This window comes from Crocodylus porosus, unplaced genomic scaffold, assembly GCF_001723895.1.
Source record: "Crocodylus porosus isolate Cpor-Errol unplaced genomic scaffold, CroPor_comp1, whole genome shotgun sequence".
NCBI lineage: Eukaryota > Metazoa > Chordata > Crocodylia > Crocodylidae > Crocodylus > Crocodylus porosus.
In genome coordinates this window covers 29,002,928-29,015,718 of record NW_017728914.1, presented here as the reverse complement: position 1 = coordinate 29,015,718, position 12,791 = coordinate 29,002,928, and the positions used below count along the sequence as shown (strand labels likewise).

The 12,791-nt window shown below is 48.3% G+C and overlaps 1 protein-coding gene across 2 annotated transcripts in view; it reads right to left on the bottom strand.

Moving 5' to 3' along the window:
- Positions 1-4,201: 4,201 nt before the first annotated feature.
- The window catches only part of CATSPER3 (cation channel sperm associated 3), a 33,384-nt gene continuing 24,794 nt past the window's right edge, over positions 4,202-12,791 (bottom strand). The window contains exons 8-9 of one of the 2 annotated variants that reach the window (XR_002101136.1): positions 4,988-5,256; positions 4,202-4,423 (exon numbers count right to left, since the gene is read on the bottom strand). Coding sequence is in view for 1 of the 2 variants with exons in the window: in XM_019535104.1 (XP_019390649.1) it covers positions 5,193-5,256 (64 nt within the window). In the remaining variant the exon portion in view is untranslated. Of the gene's footprint in view, positions 5,257-12,791 lie in introns of both variants that reach the window. The other variant, XM_019535104.1, reaches the window with a different exon arrangement.

The window sequence follows — 12,791 nt, the reverse complement described above, 5'->3', positions numbered from 1 at the left end:
AAACTAAATATGTACCGGTAAAAGCCTGCAGTGATATGTTCCTGCACGCTCTCTCTCTAAATATGCACTGCTTCCTCCTCCTCACTAGCTCTGTCTCTGGGCTCATCCTGGTTTGACTGGATCTCAAAGCGCTCTTGGCTTTCCTCATAGTCTGGCCTTTTGGTAGGACTTCCAATGCTCCACCCCCGGGGCTTGGCATTGCTTCCTACCAGGGCTATACTCAGCAACGTCCAGGTAAATAGCATTATTAAGAATATGACTTTCTGATGTAAAAGCCAATACATTAATTAAGTACACACTGAATTATAGCAGTGTCACCCCATTGCCTTCCGTAGACCTGCACCAAGAGAACCGAGGGCCAAATTTCACCAACTGAAAAGAAAAACACAACCCTCCCCACTTCTTTTCTTTTAATTATATTTAAGTCAATGAGTCCGAGGGCAGTCACAAGTCGCGTGCAAACAACCAACCATCGGGTCTTCGTGCAGTGGAAAGCCACACGCACTAGCAGCTTTCCATTTCCCGCTATCCAAATAGTAATAACTGAAACATTGTAGATTGGCGGGGGCAGTTTTGTTACACAGGGCTAGTGAGCAACTGTTACACGCCACGTCTTCCGTCCTCGGATCTATCAAGGCAAGAGCGAGGCATGGAGAGTGTCTAAAAGAAACGTTTTGTGAACTTTCCGTTCTCCTCCTATCTTCCATTTTCCTATTCTTCTGGCTCATGCCTTAACATCCCTCCATAACTAGACGACACCACAAGTTCCAGGGCCTGATTTGTAAGTGCGTTACCAGTCAGCGATGATGAAACCCTTCTCACTCAGCTTTCTCGGCTCTCATTCTGGATCCTGGCCTGGGTTCAAATGAGGCAGTTTCCGGCGCTTCTAACTTTGAACCTCTGGGTCTGGGAGGCTTCAGAGCCAAGGGTCTGGGTCACCCCATTATAATGACGTTCTGGTTCTTTTTTTCTTGGTTTTCAATAATCCTCCAAGGGAAAATTCCACATGAAAGAGACCTGCCGCTGCAAGCCTTACCAATGGATCAATGGATTACCAGGTAGGCACATCACCTTGCTGGTACTTTTGCAACATGGGCAGAGACGAACACAGAGGTCAAGGAATGTTTGCTGCGTCCTTGTAACGTGCAAGGGCAGCCAGGGCTCGGGGCGGAGGCGGGGGGAGGACAAATCTTTGGAGAATCATTCAGGATACTCTTAGGAAAGTGTCATAAATCCCTCCAGGTGTTCTCCTAGCTAGCAGCGCTGACACGAAGTTAGATTCGGGTTCCCAGTCCCAGTCGCGCATTGGGAATTGTTTGCCTTGGGCTTTGCGTTAGGTAAATGCTCCACCTAAATTCCCCGATAAAAGCAGGCACAAAAAGGCAGAGACAAAGTCTATTAGGCCCCGCAATCAACAGTGACAGCATAAAGGCAGCAACCAGACAGTCACTTAGGGAGAATCTCCGAGTCATCTACTGTCTGTTTGCAGGGGCTTTAAAGACACCAGATTTGTGTGCTAGGCTCAGGCCAAGCAGATTGTATTTTAAACGCTTTCCTTGAATTCAAGGCTTTGTTTACTGAACTGAAGTCCTGTCCTCCCACTCTCCCCCCACCCATGCCCCCCTCCAAGCCCCAGGCTTGAAACTTGATTTTAAAAAAAAAATAGCAGATTGAATTTCAGTTTGCAGGATTAGGGAGAAGACTTTTAGGGGCTGCTTGTTGGAAAAAAAGCAAAGCAAAGCAGCTGGGAGGGATTAGGCTGAGCTGGCGTCTGCACTTTCAACTGATTCAATTTTGCTCCACAAGACATTGTATCTGAGCCTTTCTGGAGACTATTCAAAGCAAATCATTTTCATTTTACCATTTGGTAAGTGATCAGAGTCTATTTTTAGTGTCTTGGAAGGGTTGGGGCTTTTCTTTTCTTTTTTTTTTTTTAATACACAACTGAATTTCTACATTTTGGGGGCATCAGGAACAGGCATGTTTGCAGGGAACATTTTCCACAGCTCCCGGCCTCCATTTATTTTATGCCTTGCTGGAAGGAAAAAAACTCCACTGAAGATGGGTTTGAGCGGGCAGGTCTGCCAAGACCCCCTTGCTCAGAGGGAGACTCCCGCAGCCCGTGCTCTTCACTGATGCTAAGGCAGCTTTTAAATGACTCTGGAGCCTAATCCTGCAGGAGTGCTCACTGCGGAGCAGGACCCCAGCACTGTAAGCAATGCAGCAGCAGTCACCGTGCGTTGTTCTTGCTAGGCTGGCGTGCAGAGTAGAGGGAGCTGAGCAGGGAAGGACAGCGAAGTTAGTTACTAGCAAAGATGGGGGGATTTTTTTTGGAAAAACGAAGGGGGGCATTGGTCAACAAAGGCAGGCTGGACATTAAAATGTCTTGGGAATCTGTGGCAGCTTCACTACTTTTTATATTTGGGGGTGAAGGGGGGAATAGCCTGAAGTCTAGCCCTTTTCTTTTGCCATTATCAACATGAAATAGGCAGCTCTGCACAGGCGACATTGGCTAAACATGCGTAAAATTGAAATAAAACATTCTCGGTTCCATTTGCACAAAATGTGTCAGTCAAAAGAAAGGACGAAGGCTGTTTGGTTGTTTGATTACATGTGGGTTTTCCTCGCTACGACTTTCAGGTTCCGGTTACTTCAATCACCAGTGGGCGACGGACCACGAGCGACTGCCTCCCCACGCCCCGCTGGCGATCAGAGGCCTGAGGGCACGACGCCGAGAGACAAGTCTCCTCCAGGCTCTGCTACAGACTTCCCGTGTGACTCTGGGCAAGTCCCTTACTGTCTCCCAGCCTCCTCTTAAGGGAAAAGCCAATGGGATCTAATAGAGATGACTCACTGTCGTAACATTTTTTCCAGTTTGTCTTAGAGAAGCTGACAGACGGTTGCATCCCTGTAATAAAACTATATGAGAGTTTAAAACAAATAAATAGTGTGTTCCATTTTATAGGTTTTTTAAGTCATTTCCATAAAAACCTAACTACATTCCTATGGTAACCTATAGAATTTCATAGGGATGAAATCTGTAAGATGTTTTCAGAAGGATGAGTTTTCCCATATGTCAAATGGGCCTAATTTATCATCGTTCATTAATTCATATCAACTGGGCATTTCAGAGAAAACACAGAGAACAGGTTCCCACCCCGTTACTCCAACTTACTCCAAGTTAGTAGACTCCCACTCCTCGAGTAGTGCCATTAGGGTCTATCGATGAAACCTGGTGCTATTCAGCAACTTTAAATGAACAACTAGACCAGCCAGGGGGAACAGAAGTCAACCGGTATCAGTAACTGAGTAGGAGAGAGGGACTGGGAAATGCTAGGTCAGAGGTGGACGTCAGGCCAGAAGTGATGACCCAGAAGTAGTGGGGATCTCACTTCACAATGCTGTGCTTGTAGCTCCTCATGTAAAAAAACCCCGTAGGGTCTTAAGAAAAGGCAAAGGGTTTTGCTGTGATTTGGCAAGACCCACAAACTCAGCAGCAGGACTTTCGAAGGTGCAATACAGGCAGCGGAGCTAGAGCAAGGAGGAACTGTGGGCGCAGGCTGAGGAAGGGGGGGACAAAGCACAACTTCCTTCTCTAAAAGGCTGTTTACAAAAGACGCTGCAACAGGTTCCCCCACACAGGCCCTTTATTTATAGATCGGGAGTAGGAGAGAATGCAATAAATGCATGGCATGCAGCGAAACAATGGGGGGAAGGGTCTTTTATACTAACAAAAGTGGGTTTGGACAAAGAAAAAAGCCCTGCAGAACTGGTGGTGGTGGATGGCATAATCTCCACCATGCTCCCTTTCAATTGCGGGAAAATATAGTAAAGCAATTTAATGAAAACGCTTAAATAAGCAAACGGCGCAGTTAATTGAACCCATATGTATTAGGACGGAAATCTAAAGTATACTGATTCATTAAGTTTTATATAACTGTAAACTTCCAGAACCTAGGAAAGAGTAAGAAGCCATGATGAAGTGCCAACTAGAAGGAGACCGTCTCCCAAACTCCCTTCAATCTGTTTTGTTTTGACAAGAACAAGTGGTTTTAACAAGTACCCCATAAATCACAAGTGTACACCAAAGCCGGGACTCCCCCAGGTACTGGGGTCTGCTGGGCACTTTTCTTTTTTCCCCCAAGAAACAGAGCAACGTGCAAGAAAACAAGCACACGAGCCCAGGCCCTGAGGCCTTTACTGGTTTGGGTTTTTTTTACTCAATCAGGGACTTCACAAGGACATGCTTGACCCATGCGTGTATTTGGGTTTGTTGGGGTTTGGGTTTATTGTGCTCGTTTTGTGGCCCTGGTAGCAGTAGATCTTCTCTGAGTGCAGGTATTTTCCAGTGCCTGCCACCACCTACCTACATCTCTCCAGGTGGAGGCATGTTCAAAATGGATATGCAAACCAAACTGCAGCCCTGGAAACGGGAGGGAAGATTTCCTGTAAAACCAAGCTGTTTCCATTCAGTTAGTACCTCCATCCTCGCTCTACCCCAGCAAGGATCCCAAGTTAACCTGAAGGTAAAACAAGCCTGACAAAATCCCCCACATTTCAGTGGGGCTGGGATTTCACCCCCAGTCAGAATCACTGAACTTCAGACACTCGTGGTCCCGGCTCCCCTGTCTGCAGCTGGGGCCCAGATCTACCTTCGGCTTCCCCAGTTCATGAACTCCTCTCAGCTCCGTGCTCATGACCAGTGCTACATGAGGCTATTCTCAAATCCAACTCCTTCAAAAATGTCATGCGTAAGAAAACCATTGATCCCTGCCCATGGAAAATACAAGGTGGACCTGAAGGACTTTCATGGATAGTTTATGGGCCTTGTCAGCCTGGACTGGAGCACCTTCAATTCCCATTAACTTGAGTCTGAGTTGTGGGGAGCCAGTGTCCTGGCAGGACATGCTCAGAGCTACCATGTGGAGGACATCTAAAAGGGCTCTGTAGGATAGAAAGGACAATGCCCAATAATACAGGAGGTTACCTCAGCCTTTTCCATGTATGTCCTTCCAGTGATGGGCATGAGTGCCAAGTGACGGGACACACCAGATGCAAAAGCCACTTTAGAAACTGCCCAACTCAGTGCAGAGCTCCAGCTGAGGTTCAAGGGGCACTGGGGGGACCTGCTAGCTCAAGCCCATCGTCCATGCTTCCTGTTCTTGCAGCGAAACATAATATAAAGGATGCCGTTAGCTGTGGAAAGTGCTCTCTCCTAACATGCCTATGCCTGATGCCCCCAACACAGGTGATGCCCTGCTGAAAAAGAGAAACACAATAAAGGAACATTTTCCCCCATGGACCAACAAGTAAAATATTATGGAAAACTAGATTTATAACAACAGAGAGACAGACAACTAGTAACCTGTTCTGATCCCAAAATCAATGTATAATCAAGCAGCAAAAGACTAATGGGAGCTGCAGGATCCTCACATAGTTAAAAGTGTGATCTTTAGGTTCATTTTCAGTCCTTAAATGTTAAAATTATGGAAATTCAGGAAAAGCAATCATTAAAGAGATGTATCCAAAGGGACCCCAGTAAGGGAGGAGAGACACAATTTCATTTATTCTACTAGATGGCAACTACAACTAAAAATACGTTAAGGTGTCCAAGGAGAAGTGAAATGTTGGCCCAAATTCAACCAAGCACTTAAGCGCATGCTTGGATATTAGGATATACTTAAGATCATCTTTACTCAGCAAGAAGTATGTTAACGCTCTATTGAACTCAGCGCTAAGTACATGCTTAAAGTTAAGTATCAGCTTAAGTGCCCTGGCTGTTGTTTATCTCCAACAATTGGTCATATCTCTATTTTCCCTTGTAAACAGTATCCATGGCATTATGTACATCATTGAATAATCTTGCAAAATCCACAATTAATGCATCCCAGTAGCCTACAACTCCTGCATGCTTCTCAAAACATCTGGTCAATAGGGGACTTGTGTGGCATGCATGCACATGTTACACGTCCAATATCATGCTTTTCTCTTAAGAATGCTTTAGAAAAAATAATAAGGTCACAAAACAATACAGATTGACTCAACATAATCCCTACTTCTCTTGTTAAACATGCACTTGGCATGTCCAAAAAGGTTACTTGATGCAAGATTACCTAGCTTAAAACCCCATCAGGAGGTGGGAGGAACACTCAGCTGAAATGGAGATAATCCCCCATTTTGACGTGTAAAATTACTGTAAATACCACTACCAAATGGAGTAAAGCACAATGGAAAGGATACCACTCATTACAATTAGCCACGTACGCGCCTCCAAAAGGCCACCAGTACATTATAAAAGACAGCAATGAAGGTAAAGTGTCCCTGCCCACCTTTTTCATGACACTTTACATAAACAAACGATATTTTTTATTTTCCTTTCGGCTCACTGAAGTGGCTTGCCCTGTTTGCTTACGGTTATCCTGTCCCTGTCTGCCTTGGGGGTCTGAGTCTGCCGATCTGCGAGGGCAAACTTCTACATCTGCAGACTTTCCTCAGGCAAGCTCCCAGTTGGCACCTGTGTTATTCAGCATCATTACACAGCTTTGCCCTGGTTTGGGGGACAGAAGATACCCAGCTCTGTACCTTCATCTTGCCCTGACTCCGCCGTGCAGTTTCTCTGCAGCATCTGGAGCCTGCTGGAGATGTCGTTCAGAACGGAAAGAGCGAGCTGCGGCTGGATTCCTCCAGGTGAGTCCTCAGCAGGGCTTGACCAGTAAATATTTAACAAGGAGAACTCCCTATCCTTTCTTCCCTGGTATGTATTAAACTCTTGCATTTATTTTAACAAGGGAAACAGTTTCCCTGAGCTCCAGCTCAGTCTGGGCCCTGGATGCCTCCAGAAGACGAAGTGAGGGGGGCTTCTGGGAGACGGGAATTCACCGGGCAAAGTAAGAGGTGACTGTGAGCCCTGAACTAGGAGTCGATGGGACTTTCTGCTGCTTGGCTGTGCCGGGCTCTGGGATTTGGGGTCAGGCCCACCTCTGGAATAAAAGCTACACTCGAATACAGTTACCGAGTCCAGTTTTCTATCGCTTTAGACGTCTTCTGTGGCCAGCATCACACCCCAATCCTCAAGTCTTCTCATCACTGTCCTGTCTTCATGGGAACCAGCGTTAGGCTCCTCTCACCCTTCCTTTCAAGGCTCTACATGGCCCTGCCTTGGCTTCTATCTGAGCACTGGCTTTCTTGTACCCTCTCAAAAATAGCTCTGCTCCCCTGAGCGCGCCATTCCTCTCCTCGCCTTTTACTGTGTCATCCCCTACAGCCGGGTGAGTCTCTTCTCCCGCAGGCCAAACAACCTCCATCACCTCTTCCAGACTCAGTCCTTTCAACTGTTTTTCACCACAAGCCCCTACCTTGGTCTCTCTCCCTCTGCTCTGGAAGTTGGACATTGGTTAGCAAAGGAAACAACCTAATCCAGAAGAGCCATCAGAGGTAGCCCATGTCACCCATGCACCTTGCAATGCTCACCCCCTATTGCCACTGTCCATCCCCAACGTCTGCTTCTGGAGAGGATGATCTGCAGGATCCTCTGGGCAGGGTTCATATTTTGCTGTTCGTCTATAAAGTACCAAGGCGCCGGCGATGGTGACTATACAAATAAAACAACTGTCTCCCTTACCCAGGGACACAGATGGTGCCGGGACCTTTGCTCATGCAGGTTCCCCTCTCCTGTACCACGCTGCCTGCTGTTGAGGAGGTTCTGCATCAGGCATGGCTAAGGTCAATATGCAAAGCACCCCGCTTCAGCCGAACACAAACGTGCTTTAAGGCTCAAGAAACATACGGCTGGGGTGAGCATGCGGCTGTCCTGCTCTGCAGACACCCCCTTTCTACACCTCCTGAAAACATCAGAAACCAAATCCCTCCAGGTCACTCCAAAGCCATCTCCCAATCCAGTGCCATCTTCCTTCCCAGGCAATACCCGCTCCTGTGTACTCCTGCCTTCCTTACCCACTCCTCCCGTCATTCCCTGGTGTAGCTCCAGTGACTTTACCATCTCACACCCATTTATTGCAATGGGAATAGCAGGCAACATATACGCAATGGAGTCTGTAACAGCAAAGGCATCCAAAGCCCACTGCTCATGCACCTGCTCCTGCAGTAGCTGGCACTGTCTGCTCTCAGAGAAAGGCTCCCTAACTAGACTATTTCAATGGGAGGTAAGCTCCTGTGAGGTTTGACTAGGCACCAGCCAGCCTCCTCGGGTACCAAAATACCCTTAAAGTCAAGCCTAGCTGCTGACTGGGATGACAGATGTCTGTCTGTCTCAGTTATTCACCTGCGCTGGGGCTCAGCTTTCCCACTCTGTCCAGTGGGGAGAATGATGCCTGCCTATCCAGCTGTATAGGGCATCAGCTGCCATTGCTATGGCACTGATGAACCTGATCCTGCAGCATTATTAATAAGCAGGCACGTTCCTACCTCCAGCAGCAGCTTCACACATTTGCCCCAGCCACCCTGCTGCATGGGAAGAGACCCCAGTAACAACCCCAGAGAGCACTTCGCTGGGCTTAGCGCTCCGCTCCATAGCGATACCCGCAGAAAGGTTAGCAGTGAGTATGTAGCTGATGTGCCGGGACCACTTTTATGCTGATCATAGTGATTTCACTGCTCCCCTGCTGCTGCCACTCACTTTTTTTCCCCCTTGTCTAATCCTCAGGCGCAAACTCTGGGAACAGAAGCCATTCTGTTTTAATTGTACGTACAGCACCTAGCGCAATGGAGCTAGGCCCTTCCAGGAGCTACAGTAATGCTGGTCTCACCCTGTTGGGTTCCCTCACCTGACAACCATCCCAGCTGAGAACAAACAGTGCAAGGGTCCCAATCTGGCACAGACGCTGCCCAGGAGAATCTGTGACCCGGAGTCCTTTCGGCTCAGCTCGTTCTGTGGCACCCCCCAAACGCTGTCCTGCAGTCCACTTGGGTCTTGCTTTCAAGAGCCATCTGCAGAGGGGGTGATCTGGATGCTCAGCCAGACAAACACCTCTGCAAGATGCAGCTCTGCCTCTATAACAAAGGCCCCTGGCTGCGTTTAATGGCTCACTGGACACGTTACTGTGGCCTTGGGTTCACCCACTCCACCTGCTGCTGCCCATTTATTGTGCAGCTGCTTTTACAGCCTGCGGATCAGCATTGCTGGGAGCAGATTAACTGACTCCCACCTTGTAAGTGTTTCCCACTGCCAGGCCTCTGGCTTTCACCCAGCAGGTTGCTGTTTAATTTTCTGCCACCTCTGCTTATTTCCCTCCATGCTCCAGCCAGGCGGCTGACTCCGGGTCACATCCGCTCCCAGATCCACCCTGGAGCTTAGGGCGAACAGCCATTGCCTGAGCCTCCCTAGGCAGGTCCTGGTGACATCTCCGAAGGGTCGAGCCAGAAATACAGGCTGCAAGAGTCTCTCTATCTTGCTCATGCTTTTCAGACTGGCCCTCAAGGAAATCAGCCCCTTTTTAACCAGCTCCCAATGTTGCCTTGGCCATTAAAAGCCATGCCATGATCTCCGCTCTTCCAGTCAGACTCATGGGCAGGTCCACACAATTCAGTAGTCTCCTTCCCCAGGAACCGCTGGGTGGGACCTCGGCTCCACGCCCCAAAAGTCTCGGAGAGCCTTTCCCCACCCCGCCTGGCTCAGGGCTCCGCTGGGACGATCGGACTCGGGGGCAGCCGGCGGACAACAGTCAGTGTCCCCAGAACTGAAGCATGCATTTGTGAAGGAAACGGGATGCTCACTGCACAGAGAGACATCGCTGTTACTGCAGACTCCGTAAGACCTGGCACCAGAGCAGTACACACCACAACTGCATTTCCCACTGTCCCAAGATGTTACTCCCTGTCACACCGGCCTCTGGAGCAGACCGGCTTAGCAGGACTCTGGCCCAGCCCTGCTGGGATACAGCAATTTTCTGAGACTAGAAAAGTGCCTGTGATCCAGCAGGAAGTCCCCGGACTTCATGCCCAGAGGTCCCTTCCCTGCCGCACCACCGCCACTCTGATCGCCTGGCCGCTTAACCATTCGTGGCATCCCCTTCTCGTTGCACTGTGGGATGATTTTCCTCTCAAGCCCAGCACCCAAGAAACAGGGCAGCGCTTGCCTGAAAGGTGACCTATAAACATTCCCTTCTCCAAGCCCAGTGTTTTGCCCGGTGATATTTTGGCCGCATTTCACAAACTTCCACCTGAATGGGAACTCAGAGAAACATGGACCATTTGCAAATGCCCCCCCACTCCTAAAACAGCTGACAATCAGTTCTTCGTGCGTCCACCTGGCGCAGCCTTCCCCAGGACGAGGCATTTCTCCGCATCAGTAGGAAAATTCTTTCCACTTCATTTCTTGGTGGTTGTGATCCCAACTGATCTCATACGGGAAGTTTCCAAAGGCTTGAGCATTTACTTCTTGGTCGCGTTTAAGCACAGACGCAGCGGACCCAACTTGCAGGTGCCAAATGTTGGATGCAAAATAGAAAGCTGGGTTTAAAAATCAAACACACAGAGGAAAAGCAATTCCACCCTGTCTGAGCTAAGTCAATAAAACTCCTGAAATCACTGCATGTCACTATGGGCAGCAGTGGGAAGAGATTCTGTTGCTGGTTGCATTGCTTTTAAGGTGGGTTTTTAACCTCGCTTCATAGCGATAACGCAGCTCTGTAACAACCCAGCTCTCCAAAGGACCGTTGCATTGCTGCGCGGCGAGGAGCAGAGAATCTGGCTGTGGAACGTGTTACTGTCCCCAGAGCAAAGGAAAAGGTGATTGTCTGCAAAGCTTTTGCATTAAAAAAAAAATCACCACTTGTTAACCTGATTATCAGATCTCAGGACTCTAGGACTGGGTCTCCTCACATGCCGGCTTTACATCTGGATAATGTTACTTTACTCGGGCTTGGTGAGGCCACAGCTGGAGTACTGCGTCCAGTTCTGGGCTTCGCACTTCAGAAAAGAAACGGAGAAGCTTGAGAGAGTCCAGAGGAGAGCGACATGTATGGCTAGAGGGCTGGAGAACAGGCCTTATGAGCAGAGGCTGAGGCATGGGACAGTTCAGCCTGGAGAGGAGAAGGCTCGGGGGGGGCTTGGTGGCAGCCTATAAGTACATAAGGGGGGCGCATCAGGAACTGGGAGAACGCCTGTTCACCAGGGCACCCCGAGGGAAGACAAGGTCTAATGGTCACAAACTGCTGGAAGACCGTTTTAGACTGGATGTTAGAAAAAACTGCTTTACTGTCTGAGTCTCCAGAGCCTGGCGTAGACTCCCCCCAAAAGTGATGCAAGCATCTACCCTGGATACCGTTAAGAACTGCTTGGATGCTTATCTTGCTGGGATCATCTGACCCCAGCTGACATCCTGCCCCTTGGGTGATCATGCAAGGTCCCTTCCAGCCCTAACATCTATGAAATCTATGAAAACTGCATCAAGTGGAATTACTCCTGGTTCACCTGCAACCCTTCATACACACACACATTTCTTGGTTATTTAACCTCCCTCCAACTTGCCTCTGCAGGCCTTGTCAATGAGTGAATTTTCCTACTGAGGTTTCTTCCCTCTCCATGTTAATTATAGCTGAAGTTGTCAGTAAAACTGTCAAAAAGAAAATGGTTCATGGTCACAGGATGTTGACCTTGAAAGTACTCTGTTCTTAGTTTTAGCTCAACTGCAGCATCTCACTAAGGGCTACAGCCTGCGCTGGGAGGGAGGCTGGACCAGATGATCCAACAGGTCTTTGCAACGTCAAATTTCTGTGCTAGATTTGGTGTCACTTGCCTCAGCCTCCAGGCAAATCCCAGCAGGATCTGGGCTCCTTGCCACTTAAATGTCACCTGAATGAATCTCCAGGTAGGTCCTTATGCTGATTGGCTGGATGAACTGCCTACATCTGCTGTTAGTCGTCCTATAATGGTTTGTGGTCAGCAACCACATGCTCACCAAACTGCATTCCTTGGTAAATAGGCTGTTTAATTCTTTCATCTTCCATCTCAATGACATGCCCATAAAAAAACAATGGCCAGAAGCAAACCAGAGCCACTGAGGATAATTGCTGGGTTTTGCTGCAAATGTCTATTATTATCTTGCCTGGCCATTTAAGATGGAGCCACTGATGCAGAGAGTGGAAGTAAACTCTTCAAACTACTTTCTCCGCAGCCACTATCACACGATAAAGTTGACATAAACCGTGGTTCCGCACACCCGTCACTTTATGGAAGACTTGGTATCGGGCTATCTCCAGAGGCCGCTAAACAGCCCAAAACATGGCATCCCTTCGGTGGCAATTGGCACATATTTTCATGACTTCTTTACTCTCCCAAGTGAACTTTTCTTAAATGTTGACTTTCAGCTATTGCAAGTTTGGAGGCTTTTTGTTTCAATTTATGAGATCGGATTGGCAGCCTCTTTCTTCAAACTGGATCCAGTAAGAAAGTTGGTCACCCAGTAGCACCGACATGGTTTTATTTTTCTTTATCATTTGGGGTGAAAGGTGTAGCTTGAAGAGTAGACGGAAACAGTATTTCAGTTTCTGTGTGTTTATGGCAACTGTAATATCAGCGCTGTGCGTTGTGCCGTGTGGTGCTGTGGTTTCCATGGGCCCGATTCGACATGCAGCGAGGTGCGGGGACTATTCTCATCACAGCTATAAGACGTACGAGCTTCAAGGGAAACCTTAAAAGCGTCCAGAACTTGTGCTGGTGTTCAGCGGGGATCAGTTCTCATTTTATTCATGTTCTTACAAACACTTGTAGCTCCAGTGTCACCCTTCAAATGTACCAACCAAACCAGGGCTTGGCAGGATCAGAAGTACTAT